The sequence below is a fragment of the Triplophysa rosa genome, linkage group LG10 (genome assembly GCF_024868665.1).
Source record: "Triplophysa rosa linkage group LG10, Trosa_1v2, whole genome shotgun sequence".
Classification (NCBI taxonomy): domain Eukaryota; kingdom Metazoa; phylum Chordata; class Actinopteri; order Cypriniformes; family Nemacheilidae; genus Triplophysa; species Triplophysa rosa.
In genome coordinates this window covers 13,427,153-13,452,546 of record NC_079899.1, presented here as the reverse complement: position 1 = coordinate 13,452,546, position 25,394 = coordinate 13,427,153, and the positions used below count along the sequence as shown (strand labels likewise).

At 39.2% G+C, this 25,394-nt stretch overlaps 2 protein-coding genes across 2 annotated transcripts; one reads left to right on the top strand and one right to left on the bottom strand.

Annotated features, from left to right (window-relative positions):
- Positions 1-548: 548 nt before the first annotated feature.
- On the bottom strand, positions 549-17,262 carry rpap1 (RNA polymerase II associated protein 1). Its single transcript, XM_057343838.1, has 24 exons — positions 16,815-17,262; positions 16,292-16,440; positions 16,120-16,212; positions 15,822-16,011; positions 15,594-15,752; positions 15,191-15,421; positions 11,738-11,850; positions 11,214-11,312; positions 10,955-11,056; positions 10,575-10,742; positions 10,315-10,494; positions 9,968-10,102; positions 9,563-9,733; positions 8,891-9,048; positions 8,441-8,611; positions 7,497-7,692; positions 6,556-6,665; positions 5,623-5,818; positions 5,360-5,506; positions 5,030-5,172; positions 2,208-2,970; positions 1,717-1,893; positions 894-950; positions 549-771 (listed from the first exon to the last, which is right to left on the bottom strand). Exons 1-24 carry the CDS (start codon positions 16,978-16,980, stop codon positions 628-630), a joined length of 4,218 nt encoding a protein of 1,405 aa, XP_057199821.1. The 5' UTR covers positions 16,981-17,262; the 3' UTR covers positions 549-627.
- A 230-nt stretch (positions 17,263-17,492) lies between these two features.
- si:dkey-13p1.4 (transmembrane protein 151B) lies at positions 17,493-25,009 on the top strand. The gene is made up of 2 exons (XM_057343839.1): positions 17,493-18,160; positions 21,835-25,009. The coding sequence occupies exons 1-2, from the start codon at positions 18,056-18,058 to the stop codon at positions 23,380-23,382; spliced, it is 1,653 nt and encodes a 550-aa protein (XP_057199822.1). The 5' UTR covers positions 17,493-18,055; the 3' UTR covers positions 23,383-25,009.
- The last annotated feature ends 385 nt before the right edge of the window (positions 25,010-25,394 follow it).

Sequence of the window (25,394 nt, the reverse complement as noted above, 5' to 3'; positions counted from 1 at the left end):
CCACTGAAGTGGTAAGCTAAAGAGAGAATTCGGCTTTATCTTATTTTTACAGATCTAAAAAGGTCAAGTCAAAGTTCAGTAGAAAGAACAGATACCCCTTTGTTCATATTTAACCAAAGGCATTTTCTAAATTTGACTTTGGTCAAGTCGCTTTTGTGGTACGTTAATTCAGTGTTGTGACGAGTGTATGGTGTTTGTTTCCCAGCATGCAATTTTTTTAAATGGCACAAATTTGGGACATGTGGGATACAGTACGCCTTTCTGACATCTTGGCAATAGTCAAAATAAAGAAAACACCTAAACTGTGCTTTGATATTCCCATGACTACCCGTGCAATTAAAGGAGCTCAAAACAAATATTTGTGTTGCAGTTTCTGTGTTGGGTTTCTGCCGCTCTAAAGTTGTAATTGTAAAAGTACAGTTGAAGATAGACCACTTTGGACTGAAAATCTTTTGCTAAAAATGGCATATGGACGCAAGCAACCACATCATCATGTATACACATACAAAATTTATTTTTTAGACTTTGTTTGGCTGTTTAAGGCCATAAGTCACAGAGACTGTGCATCACAAATCAACCAGGGATGGACCTATGTATGACTGGGACCAAATGTTTTTTTTTCCTCCTTCACCTCTTTCCTGTTTTCTCTTCTGTTCCCATAATGTTTCCCAACCTGTGGGCACGAATGGGGGGAAGCTGTTCATAGGTGCTAAAGCCCAGCTCTGCATCCTGCTGGGGCAGCCGGAAAAAAAGCAGGTGGTTCTTCAACACCTAGAGAAACACAAACAGACAAGGTTAGGAAATCAAAAAGAACAAGAGAGACATTATAGAAGATGATACCAGGAATAGTCTCTTTAAAAGCCTTAACATAAAAAGGGGGTGCTTTGTGTTACCTCATCTGTCAGGTAGTGTGTTTTTCTTAGCAGGCTCCGGCGTGTAACCTCAACTTCCTGTTAAAGAGTGCGAGTCAAACGATCATGGTCGTAACTCACAGGGCACAGACAGAACAAGAATACTAAGACACTATCAATCAGATTTAGCCTATATAAAACTTTTCATTAATTTATGACAAAACAATTTATGACAAAGTTCATTTATAAAACAACAGTTGAGACATCTAAGATGTGCAATGTGGTGATTTTAGCGGCATCTAGCAGTGAGGTTGCAAATTGCAACCAACGGCTCACTCCACCCCTCCCTTTGAAGCACTACGGCGGCTGACACAGGACAAAGGTGTTGTTGCGTTTTCACTTCTTTGCTGAAGGAGATAACGTATTTACGAATAGAGCAGTTTGTCCCTTTAGGGCTACTGTCGAAACAATATGGCGAATTCCATGTAAGGGGACCCGCGGTGTATGTAGATGGAAATAGCTCATTCTAAGGTAATAAAAACATAACGCTTCATTATGCAAGGTCTTTATACACCTCTGAAAACATAGTTATGTATATTATATTGCATTTTTGTCAGTAGATCTTCCTAAATATTACACATTGCACCTCTAAACCTATCTATGCAAGATCTCTAGAAAAACAGTCTATTTGTATTAAAAACAGTACAGTCCAATTACATGTTTCACAATCATTGGAGTTTGACAGGGAAGACATGATGATAGTTCTTTGCCAATGAATAAATACTGAGGTTCCAATCTTGGCTTAGTCTACATTTACATATTCTCATTATTATTATTACAAAGTGATAATACAAAGGTAATTTACCTCTGCCACTGCATCCTGAGAGAAGATAAATGCATTGAGATGAGCAACAGCCACCACATAAAGCACAGGACACCAGTTCCTCTTCAGAGCTCCAGTTACTAACGCCCGAAAATACAGCCGCAACAGAGGCAGCGAGTCCTCCATGGGGGACGTGAACTTCTCCAGTGGAATAGGCAACTGTGCAGGACAAACAAACTCCTTTCAGGTGGAATGTCTTTCCTCATTTTATTCACAAACTTAATTTGGTAGATCCTGAGCAAACCAATTTGTGAATGTAAAAATTGTGCAAGATCTAATATGCGGGCGACCTTGAAAACTAAACTTTACAGCCCAAATCTGAACCTAAATTGCTCCAAATGCCCACAATCAATCTTATCATCAGTGGTATTCAGTTAATTCATTTATCAGTATGTGTGCTTGATGGGACTGAAACCCATGCTTTACGTTTTGAGACAGTAAGTTTGGACGTCAGTTGAAAAGAAGCCAATTACCTTCTGCATCGAGACGCCCAAAGATCGCAGCATCCCGACATGTTCGCCAAACGCGGCCAGCCTCATGGAGACACTGTAGCGCCTCTGCAGCGGAAGCAGCATAAAGCAGCCAAACAAAGGGTCTCCAAAAGACACGGCCTCATATTGAGCCAGCAGAGCCGAATAGAGGTCATGAAAAGACGCCAAGCCCGGTGGAGGCGAGCCCAGATCCAGCGCCTCAAGCCGGTCCGGCCGCGTCAGCCCACGAAACAGCACCCACACCAGCTCTTGCACGGGCCGTTCCAGAAAGAGGTCACTGGAGCATAAAAAGACGCAGGCTAGTCGGGCTAACTTAGCCACCGGTGGTACCACGCTAAGAGCTTGCTCCCGCCAGCTTTCCAGAACCAGCAGCCACTGAAGGCAATGAGTGACTGACTCCAAAGACCCCACTGGAAGAGACTCAACCTGCTGTCCGCCTCCAGCCGAAAATCCCATTCGCTCATACAAGCTGATGAGCGGTAAGAAGGGCCAATCAGAGGGCAGGGAGGGGCCAGTAAGCTCAGGTAGGAGATGAGATCTGATCCAGGGGGTTCGGCCAAGGTACCGGTCACGGGAAGCAAGGACTGCAGGTTCCATATGGGCAAGGTGGGTGAGGAAACAACCACGAATGGAGGGCAGATGAAGAAGAGCGTTGCGCAGCAGAACACCAGCACCTGGTAAAGTCTTCTCCTGGAGTTGCAACTCAGCCAACGCAGCCACCTCTGGTTCACCACTACCACCCTCCCTTAAAAATAAAAACCGAATGATTACACTTTAGAGTTTAAAAATGCTTTTCCAGACATGTTTTATACAATCACAAGTAGTCAAAACAACTTATTACAGTCAAGATACACATGATATGATTTTTAAAGCGATTGTTCATCCAATAACAAAAATTCTGTCATCATTTACTCACCCTCATGTCATTTCAAACCTGTATGACTTTCTTTCTTCTGCAGAACACAACACGTATGGGCCACTGAGACATTTCTCAAAATATCTTATTTTGTGTTCCATAGAAGAAAAAGCCACATACAGGATCTGAACAACATCAAAGTAAAAACGATGACAGATTTTTTTTTGTGAACTGTCCCTTTAACAAACAATGAAGGCTATGGTTAACTGTCAATGGAATAAACGTCTCAATTCATTTTACATTGCATTATCTGCTGCCCTCTTGCGAGCATGATGTGAAACTATGAACTGAAAAACTGGACTGATACATAGATCCATAAATAAGGGCATTCTTAAAAGTCATAAAGCTGGATATCTAAACACACTGTAAAACTAACACCAAATATCAGTCAAAACCAAATAGTTTTTGGCCACAAACCACCAGAGTATAAATAATTACAATGGTAGTCAAAAGTGACCCAGAACTGTTTCTCACTCTTTAAAATATCTTCTTTTGTGTTCAACAGAACAAATAAATGTGTAAAGCCATTTTTTCTACTATGTTAGTCAATGGTGTCCAAGAACTGTTTGGTTACAAGCATTCTTCCAAATATCTTTCTCTGTGTTCATCAGAACAAATACATTTAAACAGATTTGGAACAACTTGAGGGTTAGTAAATCATTTTGGGGTGAACTGTTCCTTTAAGACTGGAAAGATTTTATCTTGGTGTAATTGGGAACCAATAAGTCCGTTCTTGGAGAGCTCCATTAATTCTCAAGTATATAATTCTAACATTTGACATCAAAGCAACACAATAGAACAATCAAACAGCACTGAGTCCATCGAAATCCCGTCGTTTCTCATTTAACTGCACTCTGTATAATCTGTAGGCACTTACTCTTACACTTACTGGAGCTGAAATTAAGCAGTAAACAACATGAAGTCTGAACAGACGCAATACCATAATACAAAAGCTTTAGTTAAGATTTAGCTAATGTAAGGCTTAAATCACACAATAGAAGAAATCTCAAATGAAAAAATTTGATGAAAGAGCCTACAAAATTGTTTGAAAATATTTAGCATTTTGCACGCCAAAGAAAATGGAGGACAAATTGCCTTTAGTTTATAGCCACGAGTACTCTGAGTTCTTTATGAGTTTTTGGCCCGGTTTCACAGACAAGGCTTAAGACTAGTCCCAGACTAAAATCAGGATGTGACATGTCTTAACTGAATATAACTTATATAAAAATATATAAAATATATCAGTGCCATTGTTTTGTCTGAAGATACACACCAGTCATGTATTCTAAGGCATTTTTATAAAAGCGACATAACTATCATAATTCAACTGAGGCATAGTCCTGGTTTAAGATAAGCCGTGTCTGTGAAACAGGGCCATAGTCATTATGAGTTATAAATGGTGTTAAAGTGATAGTTCACCCAAAAAGAAAAGTTTTGTCATCATTTACTCACCCTTTTGTTATTTCAAACCTGTATGACTTTCTTTCTTCTGCAGAACACAAAAGAAGATATTTTGAAAAATGTTGTTAACTGGACCCCATTCACTTGCATTGGTTTTGTGTTCATACAATAGAAGTAAATGGGGTCCAGTGCTGTTCGGTTACCAACTTTCTTCAAAATATCTTTATTTGTGTTCTGAGGAAGAAAGAAAGTCATAAAGGTTTAAAATGACAAGAGTGAGTAAATGATGACAGAATTACCATTTTTGGGTGGACTATCACTTTAATACTAATACAAATTCATTAAAAGCCGCATAAATGTCTTGTCAACCTCAAGAGTATGGTATTTGCTTTTATCCACGTTTAACCGACTCATGGACCATTGTTTGGACATGTCAAATCTGACTGACTTAAACCTCACTAAATGTATGAATTCAGTACAGACTTACGGAAGGAGACTGTGGCTGAAGATCATGGTGGACATGAGTTCATGTGCCAGGTGTTCACTGCCAGGAAGCAGCCAGGACAACAGAGCCAAGGACACTTGGTGAAATAAAGAGGCGTGTTTGGCCACCTCTGGGTCAACTGGGACCTAAGACATTGCCGTTATGGAGTTTAAATCATCCAATTACTGATAGCAAAGCACAATGCCAGGTATGCCACCGGTCACAACAAACACAATCTAAATAATTTACCAGGCAAAGAAATGTATACAGAACAAATCTCGTGAAATGCATGGGTTGCAAAGCAATGCCGGCTTGTGTAAATGCAAAGGTTACCAGTTTGTGTGCCAGTCTGAGAAGCAAATACAGCAGGTGGTGCTCATGACGTAAAATCCAGGCACTTGTGAGTGACACAGGGGGCGTGACTCCAATACAGGAGCGCAGATAATTCAGAACAGAGTCTGACAGGAGGAAAGAACTAAACTGATGAGAGAAAGAGAGTTCAATAAAATAGATATCATTCGATCACAAATTGGCATCCAACTACTTGATGTTGATTTTGTTTTCGACTAACAGTGAAACAATATAAACAAACCTACCCTTCTAGTTATGCCTTTGTGGATGGAGGTAATGGTGTTTAGCAGGTGGAGGAGAGCTGTGGGGAGGGGCAAGGGAGAGTTGGGTCCTGTCAGATTGCTGGTGGTCTTAAGTTTAGAACAGCCCAGCCCAGGCAGACTGGGAACGACATCCCAACCTACAGCACTTAGTGCGGGGTTACAAATCATAGAGCTGGACCTGTATCAACAGAAGGTAATATCAATCCTTTTCTGTTGCTGTACAACAGCCAACATATTTTTATCATGCCAGTTTGTTAAGTATCATCTCAAAGAATGTTTCTGTTATGTTAATGTACACATCTTGTGGTATAGAACTTTTTTAATATCTTATACACTACTGGTCTAAGGTTTTTGGACACTTGAGTGAAATGTTTCTCGTTATTTAAAAAAAACGTTTGATCTGAAAGTGTGTGCTTAAATGTCTGAAATTAGTTTAGTAGACAAAAATATTATTTTGCAAACAAACATGTTTTTCTCATGACAAAACGAACATTTTATTTCATAAACAACGTCTTTGACTGAATAATGAAGAAAGAGAAGCCAATAAGAGCACAGAATAGATGGTAATCCTTTAATATTCTTTAAAAAGCACCTCAGGGTGAGACCTGAAGAAGCTGCTTGATAAAATGACAAGAAACATTTCTGCAAATTCTAGTCAAAAGGTGACTGAACTGAAGATGATAAAACATAACATGTTTTAATGTTTTTTTTTACTCAAACACAATTCCCATAGTTCCCTTTTATTATTTCATAATTATGATTAGTTCATTATTATTCTAAAATATGGAAAAAATATGAACACATAGGTGTCTAAAAACTTTTGACCGGTAGTGTATATATGCTTAAGACACATTGAATTCATCCGTTTTGGTCAAACAGACTTGGTCCATTTAAGAACACAAAACATTCACCCACCTGAAGCTACTTGTCATATTTTGTATGGCATGATGGGATATCAGTGGCATCAGCACATCTGAGGTAAGTGACTCTAGCTCCTGTAGACACTGAACTGGCTGGAAAGAGCTCTGTCAACAAAAACATTTTATTATAGGCTACATATAAATTCTACCTCAATTTCTGAGTATCATCCATAGTGACAAATATTGAATCGAGGAGGAAACAACAGTATGTGCATTACAGGCTATCAATGACAACTAGGGATGACGTAAGGATTCACCATGAGCCGGTTGAAAATCGATTTTAATATGTCACGATTCAAGCTATTTGAGATGTTATTTGAATCGCAATACATGTTTTGAACAGCAGGGGCCGCTGTGTTTACTGCAAACTTGGAAAACGTGGATATGCTGATATTTCTTAAATACAAAAAATCTAACAAAAGCACAGACAAAGTCTTAGTTTGTTTATTTTAAAGAGACTTTTGTATTATTCTTTTTTTTTTTTTTTTAATTGCAGTTTAGTTTTGTTATTTGACATAAAAGATATCTTTATTTTACTAAGAAATGTGCAGCATTTGAGAAATAATAAAAGGGCAGTTGTTCATTTCTAATTTGTCTCAACTCATTTTGTAAAAATAAATTGTGAATGAATCGAATCGTGAGATCAGTAGCATGAATCGCATCGTGAGCTGAGTGAATCGTTACATCCCTAATGACAACTAATCTAAAACAGCAGTGCAAATAAGAAAGACATATCAGCAGCTGTTTTGTGTGGAAATCATAATGTCTGACTCACAAGTATGCTAAGCACAAATCCTCTCATATATTTTTGGATGTTTGACATGAAAGCATGTATACAAGCCATTTCAAAGAACACGCAAAGCAAACTGTGAATATAAAGTGGTCAAAATGTTAAATGTTAATTCTTAATCATTCTTCTTTCTTACAAACATTTACCTGCTCACAGAGCTGTGAATAATATGCCTCCATGAACAGCAGGTAGGAGGGAATCAAAATCAGTGCACTTGACATTTGTCCTGGGCTGTCGAGGGCTTTCACACAGCCCTTAAGCAAACCAATGACGGTGGGCTGCAGACCGGTCACATGACTCCATGAAACGGGCGGGGGTGGAGGACACTCTGTACCCTGAGAACTGTCAATACACAACTGTATCAAAACTGCATCTGGATATTATTAAACAAGACATCTTATAGTGGCAGAAAGGAGCTTGAACAATTTGCACACTATCTTTTACATTAATATTACATAACATTATATTAGTAGTTTCAGTTCAAACGAACAGTTCACCCAAAAATGTCAATTCTGTCATCATTTACTCACCCTCAAGTTGTTCCAAATCTGTATACATTTCTTTGTTCAGATGAACACAGAGAAAGATATTCCAAACCAAACAGTTCTTGGTCACCATTGACTACCATAGTAGGAAAATGGTTGAACACAGAAGATATTTTGGAGAATGTAGGAAAGCAAACAGTTCTAAGGCACGTTTGACTACCGTTGTCATTTTTCTTACTATGATAGTCAATGGTGGCCAAGAACTGTTTGGTTACAAGCATTCTTCCAAATATCTTTCTCTGTGTTGGGTAAACTGTCCCTTTAAGTAGCTAAATATTTGTTACAATAGATGTAGTAAATAAAGTGTTTGTAAATCTTTCAGTAACATTAATTTGTACCATTTAACTAAATGTGACCATCCTTTCGATAGCAGTCTATTTTTCCAGTCAAAAAAGAAATTGCATATTTTTTAAATGGTTATTTATATGTTTAGATGATATACTGACAAAGCTTCTTTATTTTTTTATCTGCATCAGTGTTGTGATAATGTTTTGTGTTATAATGTTACTTACTTACCATGTTTCAGAAAACAGGTCAAGTCTTACCTGCCTAGTCCTCTCTGTAGCTCCTCACAACAGCCTGCCGTGTGAGTGACCTGAGTGAGTAGCACCAGCAGAGTTCTGACTCTGTCCAGTTCCAGAGGAGTTACAGCCTCAGAAGATGCACAGGGCCGATTCCCAGACTGCAACCTCTGAACCAGCACAGGATACAGATCCCTGGAATAAAGGAAAAAGAGCATTGTTCCAATTGCTCAATTGGTAGAGCACTGTTTCAGAAGTACACAGTTGGTTTGATCATAGCAAGTATGCACTGAAATACTACAGACGCTTGCAAATGCATAAATGCAAATGCAATGTCATACATTGCACAGTCACTACAGACAAATCCTTTAAATGTATCCTCAACAGTTATCACTGTATTACTAATTATAAAGACAGAATTACCAAACATTTGGATTACACTTTAACTGGAGAAAAACAGACAGAAGCTCTCACTTGTATAGACTGCAGGCCTGTCCATAGCTGGCGGCCACTGCGAACATCTTTAGTGCCTCTGTACTGCAGCGAAGAGCTTCACTTGGTTCCAGCAACATCTCTGATGGTTCAACAACAACGAAACGTGCCAAAATCTCTTTACCTCCTAAAGAGTTCAGCTGAGACACGTAGACACTAGTTAGTGCTATGCAAAAGTGTACAAGATGTTCAAGCAAACTTGTCATCAGAACTTTCCTTAAATTCTTTCTTCATTTAATCCTGTATGACTTACTTTCTTCTGTAGATCACAAAAGAAGATATTTTGAAGAATGTTGGTAACCGAACAACACTGGACCTCATTGACTTCCAATGTGTGAATACAAAATCACCAAGACATTTTTCAAAATATCTTCTTTTCTGTTCCACGGAAGAAAGAGACAAACAGATTTTAAATGACATAAGAAAGAATAAATGATGGCAACATTTTTGGGTGAACTATCCCTTTAATGAGTAGACAGGGGATTTATTAAAATATGGTCACACAAGAACAATTTTAACCCACAGTAAGACCCTAGAAATCTGTACAAAATTATAACCTAAAGTGTGAGTAGGAAACCTGTCATTATTGTCATAAGTATCATAATTATTTATAATTAGTGGGTGCTTAACACTGCCACCCATTGTAAAACTCACAATTCGAGCACAAGCATGCCGCCCAGCACTTGCTAGAGCATGAAGTAGCTTCATCGCCAAGGCAACAGGCAACCCATACAAAGAGGAGGCAGTCTGTGAAGTATGAGGAGCCCATGATCCTGGAAGAAACTCAGAAATCACAGTGTCCATCAGCCGTGGGCAGTCCAAGATCTAAGAGAAAATTACAATTTTAAATTATTTATACAGGATTGGCAGACACTTTTATCCAAAACAACCTAAACTATACATTCATGCTATATATTTTATAAGTACATGCATATAATGAGAATTAAACCCATGACCTTGGCAGTATTGCACCGTAAATAGATGTTTACAAAAATAGCTCTTTAGGTCTTTATAGTAGGTGTAACGTCACTCACTACTGATAGATCATCTCATGTTTACCTGTATAGCTGCTGCAGTTGAGTGACGGGCGATTCGGATCAGAATCTCCAGAATATCAAGAACGACTCTGGGAGACGGTCGCACAACCTCCAAAATATAACGGAGCCGAGGAAGACCCTGCATCTTCAGAAAGCCCTGAGAACAACACAGGAATTTCATGCGCAAAGGAACCCCTCTGAGATTTTACCTTCAACCTGGTATATAAACATTGTTTGTCCTGAATTTAAATTGCAAATCTAAACTTTGTGGAAACATTAACCAGGTAAAAAATAGTCCAACATTCAACGTTTACCACCTCTCGTTGAACCACTCCGTGTTTTTAGAGAACAATGTCAGAGCCCAGTTACCTTGACAACATCCTGTCTAGCAACATCATGATCGGTCTTGTTGTCTTCCTTCTCTTTAACGGTTGGTTTCATAGACACGTCCATGCCTTCATCATCGTCATCTTCATCTCCCTGAGACGTGGGCAGCAGAGGGAAGGTGGCTGTCCCAAGCAGCCATGGAAAGGCACTGTCTAAGCAATCCTAGTGTGGGACGAACCAAAATCTATATTTATACATCTCTGTGCATATCATGAAAAACGTCCCATGAGACTGCCACTTACTTCATCGTCAGATGAAACCAGCAGAGCATGCAAGGCATTCACGGCTGCTGACATCACAGCCTCCACGCTGTCATCCAATGAGAAGCGCAGAAGGAAGAGCAGTCCTGCATCCAACAAACAGGACAAGACGCTGCTCTTCAGAGAAGACGTGTACTCACCCGCACGAGCCTGATGGAGAACAAGGCAAATATACATGTTATGTTTAAGAACATGATCAACAATGGAGACCAAAACTCAGTCCTAATTTTCTTGCCTCCACTAGCATCATCATGAAACTAAACTTGCTATATTTAAATATAGTGTGTTTTGCATGGGTACGTTTATGTGGTTAAAAGACGATATAAGACCTTTTCAAATCAATTCAAAGAACTTGTGTTTACATTGGTCAGGACATTAGCCAGAGTGCTGACTGCCAGATTGCGCTGTTGGTTCAGCTGACTGCGAGAGAGAATGAAAAGCTCCTGCAGTGAGTAGCCAGCCAGCTAGAACAGAAAAAAAGAGAAAATGATATTTAGTATTACACATAAGCAACCACTCCACACGTCTGCCTCTGACTAACACAAACGTCTTTTTAAATACGTAGCATCAGCTCTATTTCACTGCCAGAATAGAGACCATTCAGTAGCTGTAGCCACTAACCTCTGGCTCCTCTCCATGGTGATGCAGACCTAAATGAGTGGGCAAGTCTTCAGTGGGAGGGATGAGAGTACCAGCAAAGTTGAAACGGGCTTGCATAGCCTGAAAATAGAATGAAGCATTTATACAAACAAATGCAGATTCATTTACTAGATATACTGAATTGTATCAACTGCGGTTGATAATGTGTTCTGGGTGGTTAAGGCACTGCTACAGACCATTTTGCAAGACGTAAACAACACTGGCCCAGAAGCAATCCATGTTTCATTTTTTTGTTTCATACTGTATATATCATTAAGCTTAAAAATGATGGTTTAACAGTTCTTTTCAGTTATAAATGTGGCATCCTGTGAGGTTGCTGTGGTGTTGATGGGTGCACGCTAAGGTGCTCAGGGTGGTTCCTGGTTCTCATTCTTACGAAGTTGCTAAAGGGTCCTTGTGGTTGTTTAGTCATCACTAACTTTCTTAATTGTGAATTGGTTAGCTAGCACTAATTTAACCTTCTTTCCAGGTTTTCTGGTTTGTACCTTTTTGGTGCTTTGCTTTTTGGGAGGAGGGTCTCTTGTCCATTCCAGTTTTTCTGGCTCTAGCTTGTCCATGTGTATCCACTCCTTCTGCGGCTTGATAGGCAGCTCATCCTCTGTAAAGAAAAGCAAAACTTATATTTTAAATAATAGTATTATAAATAGATTTTACAATTTTCATAAGGAAATGTGAGTGCTGCTCATTATGGGTAGCTGTTAGGGTTTTATAAGAATAGTTCACCCAAAATGACTTACCCCCATGCCGTACTGGATGTATGCAAGTCTCGTGACAAAATACGATATCTAGTCACGAGACATGCCTGAAGCGATCAGATTTGAAGACATCCACATGCCACCATATTTGATTTTAGTGCTAATATGTATTTGTTTGGGTTTCAATGTAGCTAAAAAAAGACATTTATTAAAGGAAGAGTTCACTTTAAAATAAAAATTTCATGATAATTCACTCGTGTCATACAAGCCGTCCATGTGTTTATTTCTTCTGTCGAAAACAAATTGAGGCTTATGAGGAAAGCTTTCCAGTGCTCTTCTCCCTATAATGGATTACAGCGGGAGGCTGTTGGTTAAGGTCCAAATTTCAGTTTCATCGCTGCTTCAAAAGGTTCTACATGACACCAGCCAATGAATAAGGGTGTTGTCTAGCGAAACGATTCGTCATTTTCATAGAAAACTACTAAATTATATACCTTTTAAACATAAATATATGGGCTTGAATGGCCTCGAAGTGCCTTCTTGAAGTGCGTCCACAACTTCACGTACCACGTAATCACGCTGGGAAGGTCACGCTCAGTGACGTAAGCGGAAGTTCCGACCCAGTGTTTACGAGTGTGGAGAAAGAAGACCGTTCAAAAGTTCTTGGATGTTGAATGACACGTTATATGTCATTGTGCAAGACTATTGTTTAAAATGGTCAATTTGTGTGCATATCAGGGATGTTTAAATCTTTCGAAATCTATGTAACGCGTAACCTTTTCAACGTAATTACGTAATACGGAAGTCGTGGACGTGCATTGCAGAGGCAGTGCAAGCCGTGTATTTATGTTTATAAAATATTAAAGGGGCAATGAATTAAGACCTCAATTTTAACCCGAGCTTTTGTTGTATAAGAGGGAATCGTATTCAAGCGAACATCCTGTAAGTGTCAGAACTGAAAACGCCCTTGTTACTGAAATTACATCTGTTATTGACACCAGGCCCAGCGAACGCCATGTCCTGGAATGCACCTACAGTATCTATGACAGATAGGTTGAACACCGCCTCCACAGAAAAATATCAACGACTACTTTTCTAGCCCCGCCCACTGGTTCGCGAATGACTTTAGCCACACATAATACACACTACCGCATTTGTGATGATTGACAAACTGGAAACCATAGCGACATATTTTTCGGCTAAAGATTAGTTTTGTCCGTCAGTTTAAACTAAACTGCTGATATGCGCTGTGTTGTGTTTTGCTCGGAAGGCTACATCACAGAGCACTTTTGCTGTGTTGCCATGTTTGTTGTTAATAAGCGCTTTTATGCTTGTTGTTTGGTCTTAGATCAAAAAGCCTCGGCACTTAGGTCTTAATAAATGGTCTGTTGAAGATGTTAAGAATTTTTGGTCTTATAAAATATATAAACAATTTGCATTGTAAGTTTTGTCTTGTCTTTATCTGCTTATTTTTTCTGTGACGATCTGGCAACCCTGTCACTTTAGCGAAGGGCTCTCGAGAGCGGCTAGCCCCGTGTCATATGCGCAAAAGTGAGGACTTCTTTCACTGTTATTTTTATTTAGAGCGACCAAGCAACAAACATGCAACATTGTGCAGCACCTGGTTGTGGAAGAACACAGTCGCTTCCTTCGAATTCTGATATTAGGAATGCGTGGTTGAAGTTTATTTTTAAGTACGTTCCTGCTCACGTGGGTGAAACATTGAGCATTTGTTCGCGTCAAAGGCGCTGGATTTGTGGAGAGACTAAATTAAAAAGCAGTGCTGTGCCGTCAATATTGGATCCGACAGGAATGGCGCAGCAATCTTATGCGAGTAAAACATATTTGTACTATGCGTCACTATTGCTTTGTTAGAGATCGCTTGATATGTCCTGATAATGTGTAACATAACGTTACCTGTCTAACCAAATTCACAGAAGGCTCCAACTAAGTTTACTATGCAAACTGCTATCCAATCATAGCAGTGGGCGTTTACTTCCAAGTCTTCAATGCGGCCCGCCCATTAAAACCGAGCGTTTCTCCATCCGGCTTCAAAACCAGGGTAGAAAATAGCCCATTACTTACTGATTTTGATGTTTTAGAATGTAAAAACCACACAAACGTCATAAGTAGACCTCAGACAACAGTATAAAATAATAAAAACGGCCAGTTCAGCACACATTTAAATATTTTAGTCTTTTGGAAAATGACTAATCGTTTCGCTAGACAACACCTTATTCATCGGCTGGTGTCGTTTAGAGCCTTTTGAAGCTGAGATGAAACTAAAATTTGAACCTTAACCAACAGCCCCCTGTTCAAGTCCATTATATGGAAAAAAGGAAAGCTTTGGAAAAGACCTGGAAAGCTTTCCTGAGTAGCCTCGATTTATTTTCGATAGAATAAATAAACACACGGACAGCTTGTATGACATGTGGGTGAGTGAATTATCATTACATTTTAATTTTAAAGTGAACTATTCCTTTAACTTGCTGGAGTTGTTTGGATTACTTTAATAATGGATTTATGTGCTTTTTGGAGATTCAATTTCATGCTGGGTCCTAAATATGGACATTTCATCTGTCTTGATAATATTCTGGCTTGGATTTGTTCACCCAATTTATCGTCCACCAGGCAAAAATCATAAGGCCCATCATTAATACACAAAACACCACATGCTTACTGCAGTGCATTTACAGAAACAATGTTCTTTAAACATTAACCCCAAGTGTACCTCATCCATAAATGTCAGTGAGTCTTTCTTATCTCTATTACCCTAAAACTAATTGGTGCTCGCTCCAGCTAGCTCTGCTCTAATCAGACTAAGTGAAATTGATGCATGTGCCTTAGCATGCTGGAAGGCTCAGCTTAGCTGGACAGATCTGCCAAGTGGACAGTCCTGGATATTTGTGGCTAGCTCCAAGTGCAGTTTGAATAAAAAACTGGAAATTGTCCAGATGCACTTGAGCTGACGAGATTGTGAAGACCACATCCGGTGCATTAGGCAAGCTTTACTTTCCAATGCTGCATGCATGCAGATCAGTCCAAAAACCTTATTAATCATTTTTCATGAAAAAATCCTGCAGAACAGTTATTCAGTCAAATACATTAAATATAATTACAAATGTGTACGCTTTTCCTCTGTAAATATAAAAAAAATGTGTCTTTGTTTTTATTTGTATGTGAGTTTTGTTTTTCTATGGACCTTAGAGTCTGAAATAAAGTGAAATGATATAAATATCTCACCTGTAATTGGATGTTGAACTACAGGCAGGTTCTCATTCTCCTCATTCTGATCATCTTCTATGGCCGCTTGTGGAGTTTCCTGAGCTTGTGTTGTGTAATCTAGCGCCGATGCGGTGCTATTAGACAGAGATTTATTCAGGGAAACCTCCTGTTGCCCAGGCCCGGATGCCGACTCAGAGGATTTAGTTATCTGTGCTTTTTGAGATCTGACAAAGTCCACTAATCTAGGGTCTGACAATACAAACATGTGAGATCTAAGTACCTAAAACTTAAGAATGGCAAAAGTGACAAGTTACATTCTGGCAAGCAAGAGCTACAGTAAAGATCTTTACATTTTGACAGTTTAAGTTAAGTGTATTTTTGGCACCAGAATCGTTAAAATTACAAATGACATCCAGCTCACCAAGTTGGGCCAGCAGCATCCTCTGCTCCTCCAGTATCTCACTCTGGGACATTGCCTGCAGCTTTGCTTGGTTCTCCTGATGGATTTTTATCGTCTCTATGCCACTGTTAGCAATTCCAAGTCCTTGACCCGACACTAGCAAGGGGGCATTAACAGCATCTACAATAGAACAACTTGAGATGATGCCTTAGTTAACCATGAACAAAAATATGATGAACTATGACTTACCAATAACATTTGATGTAGATAGCTCAGTGTCCATGCTCTCCAATGGTAAGGAGGCAAAATTTGTGGCTCCACATGACTGATCTTCAGTCCCTGAACCGTTTAAACTATGTGCATCTTCCTTGTTAGCTCGCCGTGCTGCAATTTGACGTGCAAAAATACTTTTTCTTCCTCTTGGTCCTTTTTCCATTCCCTACGTGCACAGAAAATGCTTGAGATTTGACCAGACAAAAGAACAATTCAACAGATTTATACTTTATAGGAATGATGCCCTTGTAATATGGTATAAACATCTTATTACCTCACTCTCTACGACAGACCGATGTAGAACTTTAGGAAAAGCAGTGCCTGTGAATGTTGGCAAGGACACGGGTACTGCGCTAGTGTCCCTCTCCTACAAAAAGAATATTCAAATGATGCATCACGTTAAATTATTTCATGAAAATATAACAAAACAGCTAAAGATTACTCACAATGATCCTGGAGAGGACAGCACTGATGTGAGTATCATGTCTGTCCAGTCGCTCATCTGGGTCCTCATCCTCAAAGCGCACTCGATCCTTTTTAAAACGTGACTTTTTTGGAGGTGCAGGTGTCAGGGTGGGAATCTGATCAGGAAGGTCTGAATGTATGTAGAAATACAGAAAGAAAAAGAAACCAGTTAAGAATTCAAACAGATACTGTGTACAGATCTTATTCAAATAAGGGGGAAAGATTTTGATACAAGAGAGACTATATATACAGTTGTGCAATAACTGTGACAGTAAAAATAAATAAGAAATATTGTCGATTCTGCACTATTTCTAAGTCACTACTAAAATATGTAACGTTCAATTTGTACTCAATCACGTGGTGCCTTTGTCTCATCAAGTGCATGCAGTCATGAAAGCAAAAAGGGGGAGTCTACTGTTTCAAAATGTCTACATGTGACAGTAAATGTGCTTGAATACCAACGTCACACTAAATCAATCTACAATGACCCTATTTACAACTCACCTTCTATAGTCACGACATCTCTCTGGTTATCCTGCTCTTCCACGTCTCCTCTGCGTTTATCAGGACGCTTGACTACAGTAACAGAGCGGCTGCCCGCTGTCAAAAACTCCTGCTGCTGCTCGAGCAGATCCGCTTCACTGTCTGCGGGTTTGGGACGTCGCAACATCCCACTCTCCCGTAATAAATGCCGCTAATGTTTCAGGGGTAAGTGACAAAATAATAATCCAGCATGTAGCCCCTAAATTGTCAGTGGCATCTTGCACTGGCGCGTGCAGTTTGAAAAGTGTTCTAGCAGACAGCACAAGTACAACAATATAAACAACAGTCAGTGATCAGCGCAGCAAGATCCCATACAATTCGATAATAAGTGGAAATGTGTGTTTTATTTCACAGCTTTGTTCGGCAGATCCTATGCTCGGTTGTAAACTAAACACATGCCGTTCACCGACACGATTCAATGTCCGGGTCAAGTGTAACTCACTACAAAATAAAGGTCTTTTTGTTCGAGTTAAATGCACATTTTATATTACATCAAATTCATGTAAAATATTTACGTGACTTTTATGGTTACTTGGTGCATTAAGATAAGATACAAAAATGCACCAATATAATAATTAACAAATTGTGATGAGGATTGGTCAATAATTAATATATTAGTGGATTGCTGTTTTATTGCAGACATAACGGCTTAAATCCCATCTCTGAGTGATCTTGCCCTTACTCTAATGACTTTGGCAGTAACCAAACTTGGTAACGTTAGCCTAGTGATGCAGGTTCGACCTGACACAGTGTCTGGCACTTTCTCAATAGTCAGTCAGACAGAAAGAACACTTCAAACTTTAAAGCACCAGTGAATTTGCATTAAGAAAAAACGAATGAAGATGGTGATGAATTTCATAGATGAAGAACACAACTATTTATTTGTGCTAAACATTGCAACACACGCATTTGCACTAGTTAATTATACCCGATGCCTTCGCAGTTCAATGAGTTCAGTATTTTATTGTTCACGTAGATGTTTTGCTGTCTAGGAGACTTTAGAGAGTTTTTTCTGTCCTCCGCAGTCTCCCCGCGGTCTCCGCCCCCAGTCTGCCTGAATGGGAACACCCAGAGCGGAATCCCCTTGCATCCATCCCAAGCACAGCAGAGCCGGTTAAAGCAACGTCTAGAAGCGATTTCTATAAGGAAAAGCGGCGTATTGCAGATACAATATTTAAGTGCAATGTCATACCTGCCACAGGATGTTGTCTCTAGATCTGGAAACTGATACGACTGCGGAGGACACAGCGCCAAGCACCCCGGATGGTGGTGCGGAGACACCGGCCAGTCTCGATGTACTGGAAGAGGTATGAGACGAGCCTTATGATGACTGCCATCAGATGATGTGTTAGATTTCCTGGTAGCCTGCAGAATTTTCTTACATTGGGTTAGCATATTCCAGTTCACTGTCTGAAAATAGTTTTCTTGTAAGGTGACTTAAAAATTTTATTAAGAGAAACTATTAAAGCATATATGTTAATGCACTTTAAAAGCATGTCTGATTCCAATTTATGTGTAACTTTATTTCATCTGTAATGAAATTTGTTTTGTCAATTTGCAGTAGTCAGAGAATACTTACTGCACATAACAAAAACACATAGATGTTGTACTTATAATATAAATTAGACTAAATGGTGCATATATAAGCATAAGTATGTTTGAAACTGCTGGTTCATTTTTGTTTTGGTAATAAAATCAAGGCCTCTGCAGTTTAATGCAGTTTTATAATGACATGATTTCGTAACATGTTTTATAAAAATAATGAATTATAAGATTGGGTTAAATGTGTTGTCATATTCATTGCAGTTAGTGTAGTGTAGTGTTTTCTCCATTGATCAGCATCTCTATAACAGACTGATGTAATTATAGAAAAGCTATTGTGGAACAGATTATATACTGTACATTAGGGCTGCAGCTTTTACTAATTGAGTATTCTACTGATTTCCATCGATGAATCGGGTATTCGGATAATAAGTACTTTTTCTTTATTAAAAAGCAATACTAAATATACAAGAGAAAATAAGACAGGTCTCTTAAAATGAGTAGAACAACTAATTTGTTTCCTTTTCAGAACAATTCAAGTTTTCATTGCTGAAATTGCATACATTAATATCTGTGAAAACTAAACCCATTTAGTACATTCCATTGCCATATTAAATTCAAAATGCAATATAATACAAATATATAAATAAGAAACATGAATAAAAATGGAAATAATAATTTCAAACAATAGCCTATTACTTTTATTTTGGCAGGTTGTCAGAAGACGCTTATTTTTTAGTATGTCTGTTTCTTCACTCAAACAATAACATGTTTGTGAAATAAACTCTCAGAGCAACTCTGGAGGTGAAGTTCATGTCCTCATTCAGCGCAGACGCAGACAAATTTATGAGCATCATGCGTGTAGCACGTTAAACTGTGCAGTTCATTCACTCAGACACGCAGAAGAGCCAGATGACACGTGTAAATAACAGGATTCGGCATCCACAAGTCCGCATCTAGTTTTATGGACTCAATGCATCTGGAAAACAAGTTTCACTCGCAAAATAAACTAAAACTAAGTAAAATAGCAGTTCACCATTTCAATAAGCTATCAGTTATTTATCAGCATGAGACATACGTGTGAGCGTGTGAACAGACTAATGTGCGTGTGTCTCACGGTGAATGCGTGAGACTTGAGAGCCCTGTAACATGAATAGAGTTTAGCGGGCTGTGCGTCAGTAATAACGGTCCGTGGGGAAACGCAGTGCTCCGTGTGTACTGTAGTTAAATGGATTAAACGAGGCTTCGAGGCAACAAAATTTGCCTCAATGATTTTTTGTATTCGAATTACTCGAGTTACTCGAGGAATCGTTTCAGCCCTATACTGTACATGTCACAGTGACTTACAGCAGTACTGCTTTATTGTCCATTTACATTGTTTAAAGCCTTAGAGGCACAAATGCAATGTTTACGTCTGTGAGAACTATTCACTATTTGTAATACATATTAGACAAAACTGGTTTTAATCCAGCAAATGTCCTTTTGAATGGTGGTTTCAGCCTGTCCCACCTTAGAGCTCTTGATTTTGTCACATTTGTCACTATTGGTTCAAGTGATTTTCAATGTATTGTGGTAAAATGTTTTTTTATTAATAACTTACAAATTACAAACAGAACATTATTTAACTGTCTTTTTCATTTAATATGCAATCCATTACAAAAATGTACATCAAAATTGTGACATTGATTTATTTTCTTTTTAAATATAATAAAACAAAGGTTGATGAAAGATCATCTCTTCTCTGTGCAGGTTGATGCTTTTTTAGGGATCACGCAGTTGCATTTATGCCTGGTATTCATTTATAAAAATCATTATCAGGGCAGCTGCAATCTGCTTAAGCATCTTAGATCATAACCATATCATGTCCAAAGTTCACTTATCCCATAGAGTGAGGAGCTGTCTTTTCTACAATATCCTTTTGAATTGCTGACAGTTTTCCCTGTCACAGTATTCTCTTTCATGTGGGATTTCCATTATTGATGTTGCATCTCACTCCCTCACCTAAAAGCCTTTCAACCCTTATCAAAAGAGGTGGTATTAGCTGTTGAAATGTTCAGACCCTCGCTGAATATTAACAGTATTTTAAACTGATGAAGAGATAATCTTGGATACTTTTACATACTTCAAGTCATTACGTTAGTTTTAAATGTTAGTGTTTAATTCAGTGAACTCACTGTATTAGCCATCATTGTTTAGCATTCAGACACTTTTTACTTTTCAGTAACAAATGGGGTTGTTAAACCTGGCCTGACCAATTGAAACTGGAGTGGAAACGCTTGGAAATTATCATCATTTATTGAAAGAATGATGTTTTATTGTTGTGTGTGTGCTTTGTCAAAATTAACATACAGTTAAAATACAAACCTATTATTTTTAAGTATATGTGTAATGATGCAGCTGTATGGCTGGTTTTCCATGTCTTATGTTTCTTATTTTGTGTGTTAAATATAATTCCTTGTTGTTAACCACACAGATCAGTTGTAGCCCTTAAGCTCTTATTATAGAGTTTATTAGACAGTCAATCAGTGCTAGAATGTAAGGAATACATACTGAACTAAGAGACCTGATTTCTAAAACAATCCTCAGTCTTGTCAGGCCTCTTACTTTCTAACATAAATCTATTTCCCTCCAGTGATGTGAAGGGTTTACTGTCATCTGCACTTTATTTGAATTAGATTCAAATGGAGCCATGTCCATTGTACTTTATTCAGCAGATATGTGCATAAAGAAGTTAAAGAAGAATGCTTAAGAGGAGCATAAGATGTAATGAACATGAGGACACATGATCCTTCGACCAATAGTGTCTCATATCAGTGGCATTGAGATCAATAGATGTAATTCTCTCATCTTTGATTCACTTTTACTTATTCTATTTCCTTCTTAGTTTTAAAGTCAATGTCAGGGCTACACAGTATATACAGTAGTTTTGAACAAAGGACGATTTCTATTTACTTTTCTTTATGTGTCCTTTCAGTTTAGTTTCATGTTTGTTGTTGTTGATTTCTGTTTACTAGACTCAAATTTAATATTTTAGTTTATTTCTTAGAAGTGTTTTACTTTTTTGTATTTTAGCGCTATTAGGACTATTTCAGATATCTTAATATCACATCTTAATATGTGAGGGCATGTCAAAACCTCTGAATGGCCTCAAAACACCCTCAGACTCCAGAGGGTTTATTTTACAGGCTGAATGCAGTTGTAAAGGTTTTAAAATGTATAACATACTTTAAGTCAAAAACTAAAACAAATTCACTTTATTTTAGTTTTAGAGCCATAGAAATCAATTTAGATTCTTCTCAGATTTTTTCAAGTATGATACGTTCTGTTTTCATTTCAGTTAACGAAAATGCTTTCATTCCATTTTCATTGATTGTAAGACTTTTGTGCCCCACAATGTGCTGATGGTCCTTTCTCTCTGCATCTTTTTGGTTCCATGTAGCAGCATCCAGTAAAGCAGTCTTTGAGTGCCTCTATGTGCCGTGAGACGTACTGGCGTTGCCTCCTCCTTTCCTTGCTCATGTACTGCTGCCTGGGTGCCGTAGCTTGGTGTCAGCTCACTGAAGTCACAAAACTGAGCTTTGATTCCTCCAGTATGTTCCACGCTGCCTCCATGAACTCTCTCAGAGGTCATTCCATGAAATACAACGCCAGCCCTTGCTCTGATGGGTATGTGTACATCCCTTTGGCTTTTCTGCTCATGCTCTACGCCATTTACCTCATGGAATGTTGGCATTGCCGCTCCCGCAGCGAGCTCCAGTGCAAGGCCAACGTGGAAAGCGTGTACGAGAGGGTTCTGCGTATGCGCCAGGCTCGACCGAGTGTCTGGTGGAAAGCCATCAGTTATCACTTTGTACGGCGGACTCGACAAGTAACACGTTACAGGAACGGAGACGCTTACACCACAATGCAGGTTTACCATGAGCGTGTTAACACGCATGTGGCAGAAGGAGAATTTGACTACAGTCGTTGCGGCATGAGGGACGTTTCGCGGAACTTACGTGGGCTGGAGGGTCACGCAGTGACGCGGTTGCATTTCACCAAGTGTTTCAGCTTCGCAGTAGCGGGACCCGAGAATGCTTATCTCAACCAGAGGGCCAGGTTCTTCTCTGAAATCGAGGGTCTGGATGACTACATGGAAGCCCGTGAAGGCATGCTCCTGAAGAACGTCGACTTCAAAGAGCACCTCATCGCTTACGTAAATCCTGATCGACTGCCGTGGTACACTTCATGGGTCGCGTTCTGGATGGCCGCTCTGCTAATGCTCTCCTGGCCACTTCGAGTGCTAATCGAGTACCGTACTGCTTTCGTTCACTACCAAGTTGAGAAACTCTTCGGGTTAGAGTACAGCAACAACAGCCCATCTCCAGAGGATGTGGCTACTCTGAGAAACAGTCGCTACTGTCTACCGAGAGCAGAAACGGTGGACAGCACGGAGCTAGAATGGCACATTCGCTCAAACCGCCAGCTCATACCGAGCTACTCAGAGGCCATGCTGATGAACCTAGGGGCCTCGGGGTCGGACCGCAGAAGCAGCATTTCCTCCAACCGCCTCTTGTTGGACAGCTACCCAGCGCAGAGCTACGGAACGCTGGAGCAGAACTGCGAACACTGTCTCCGACACGAGAGCGGACAAAGACGGCCAACCATTAGCTCCAGCTGTTCCTCCATCTTCTCACGACACACATTCCACTCCCATTTGTCCCTGGACACCTCCCATTTCTCCCTGTGTCGTATGTATGGTTCCAGGCGCACCGTGGGACTGTGGAGGAGCCGCAGCAGCACGCTTACTGAGCGCTGCTGCATGGACGAGCAATGCTGCAGGTCTAACACCAGTCAGCTGGCCCTCAACGACAGCCCACCCAATTACCAGGATGCTCGCTTTTTTCCGGTCCTTATAGTACATCGGCCCGAGGGTTGCGGGGACTCCTCGGAGGTGAGAAGGTATTATGTCCGCAGAGGCTCCTGTTGTGTGGAGACTTCACTTTAATGCGGATTTGAATTTGACTTTCTAAAGAAATACTTGCACTATACAGAAGGTGATTTTGGAATCAAGTACTCTACAATTGATGAAGTGTACTTCTCATTAACTTTGTTTTGCTGTTTGCTAATATAAAATGTGTCTGATTCAGCGCACAACTGAACAATTCTTTGAAATCAAAGGGCTAGTTTTACAAATTTCATTAGGAGACACCAGCCCTTATAATTTGCTTTACTAACAATTGATAAAAACTGTCTAATAACACATATGCTGGCTTTAAAGGGGAACTCTGCCGAAAAATGAAAATTTTTTCATGAATTACTCACCCTCAAGTCGTTCTACAAGACTAGGACATCCGTTCATCTTCGTAACGCAAATTTAGATCGTTTTGTTGAGGTTCGCGAGCTTTCTGACTCCCGCCCATAGACAGCAACACAACTGACTTTCAAGGCACAGAGTGTGTTACTTAGCTGTCCATAGGCGGGAGTGAACAGATGTCCTAGGCTTGTCAAACGACTTCAGGGTGAGTATTCAAGGCAAAGTTTTCATTTTTCGGCGGAGTTCCCCTTTAATAAACACATGTTAAAGAAAATCCAACAAAAAACATGTCTTATGGGCAAAAACATAAACTGCTTGCAGTAAACATCGCTACTGTATCAGTGTTACTGAATGTGAGGCAACAAGAAAAAGGTTTGGACTGTAGCCTTCCTCAAATAATGCACTTAGTGGAGAAGGATTTCATTCAAAATCATATTCTTGCTGCCATTTTGCCTTTATATAACTCAAATATAGACTAATTGTCATGTTTTTTACTCCATTGAATATTTCTCAGGGTTGGTTTATTTTTGTAGGTCCATTAAGGCACATACATTTTTGGCCACCAAAAACAACCAACATTATTGAACATTATTGCCTTTGAAACATTATTGAACATTGCATGCATCTTTATTGACAACATGCCCCAATAGCATTTAAAATGGAACCTCCCATTAATTAGCCTTATTCAGGCTTTTCAGTTACATATTAAACAATTCTAAAACATAACAGCAAAAATGCAAAAGATAATGTCCAAAAATGTTATAATATTGTTTTGGCTAACAAATATTGCAAATGGTAGGCCTACTTCTTAAAAAACTCCAGCCTTCATTGTAATAGTTGACCTTTGCCTTAATGTATTCTATTGTGGTTTTATTGTTTGCACTTGCTTACTCAACAGCTAAAGTGGAAATTAGTTAGTTTGGAGGACAGCATTATGCTCTGTTATTGTATGTGCCAACTAGCCCTGGTCTTTATATGAATGTGATAACATATGTTTGTTTATATGTTTTGATTATAAAAATGTTTTCTTGATTTGTCTGATTGCATGATTTCTTGATCGTGTGATTGTTTAGCATTAATCTATTTATCATTTTTTATTTAACAAAACATGTAATTGCAGAAGAAAACACAATTATTTAATGAATGAAGGAGAGCGGGGTATGACAAAATTAGCTAAATGTTCTTCAATATTTTTGTTAATGCCAGATTGTTTGATTCTGGCTCATTAAATGAGCTTCAACAGTTTCCCTTTAAACTAAATGTCATGGCCTGAAAGTTATGGTTTACTGAAAGGACGGATACCTACCGCAGGCAAGAAATGCAGTAAAAATGGCAGTGACTGTTAAAAAAAATTGTGCAAAATAAACTTGTGCCGATGCTAAAATGTCTCCGTTTTATTTGCCTAAATGGTTCTTATGTGTATTAAAACGAGGCAAAGACAAAGCAAGCAGGGTGTTTGTACATCGAGAAGGGCAGTCGCTCTGCAACGGAAATAGCGCGTCTGGTTGCTATGCCAACGTCTTGCCTGAGACCGCTGCACAGGAGCTGTAACTTTCTGCAGGTAGTCAGCGAACTGCTTTTCTTTCCCTATTCAAATCTTTTCCTATTCAAAACCTTTTTTCTAGTGTCCTTCTTGCCAGAGTCGAAGCTTTGATTTTAGATGCTTTCTCGGCACATTTTGCTTGTAGCCTAAAATATATAAC

Coding starts and splice junctions, on each gene's coding strand:
- rpap1 (XM_057343838.1), bottom strand. CDS start 16,980: ATGTTGCGACGTCCCAAACCCGCAGACAGTGAAGCGGATCTGCTCGAG. Junction 16,213..16,291: donor CTGTCCTCTCCAGGATCATT/GTGAGTAATCTT, acceptor TTCTTTTTGTAG/GAGAGGGACACTAGCGCAGT. Junction 5,173..5,359: donor TCAGACTGGCACACAAACTG/GTAACCTTTGCA, acceptor GCAATGTCTTAG/GTCCCAGTTGACCCAGAGGT.
- si:dkey-13p1.4 (XM_057343839.1), top strand. CDS start 18,056: ATGTTGTCTCTAGATCTGGAAACTGATACGACTGCGGAGGACACAGCG. Junction 18,161..21,834: donor GTCTCGATGTACTGGAAGAG/GTATGAGACGAG, acceptor GGTTCCATGTAG/CAGCATCCAGTAAAGCAGTC.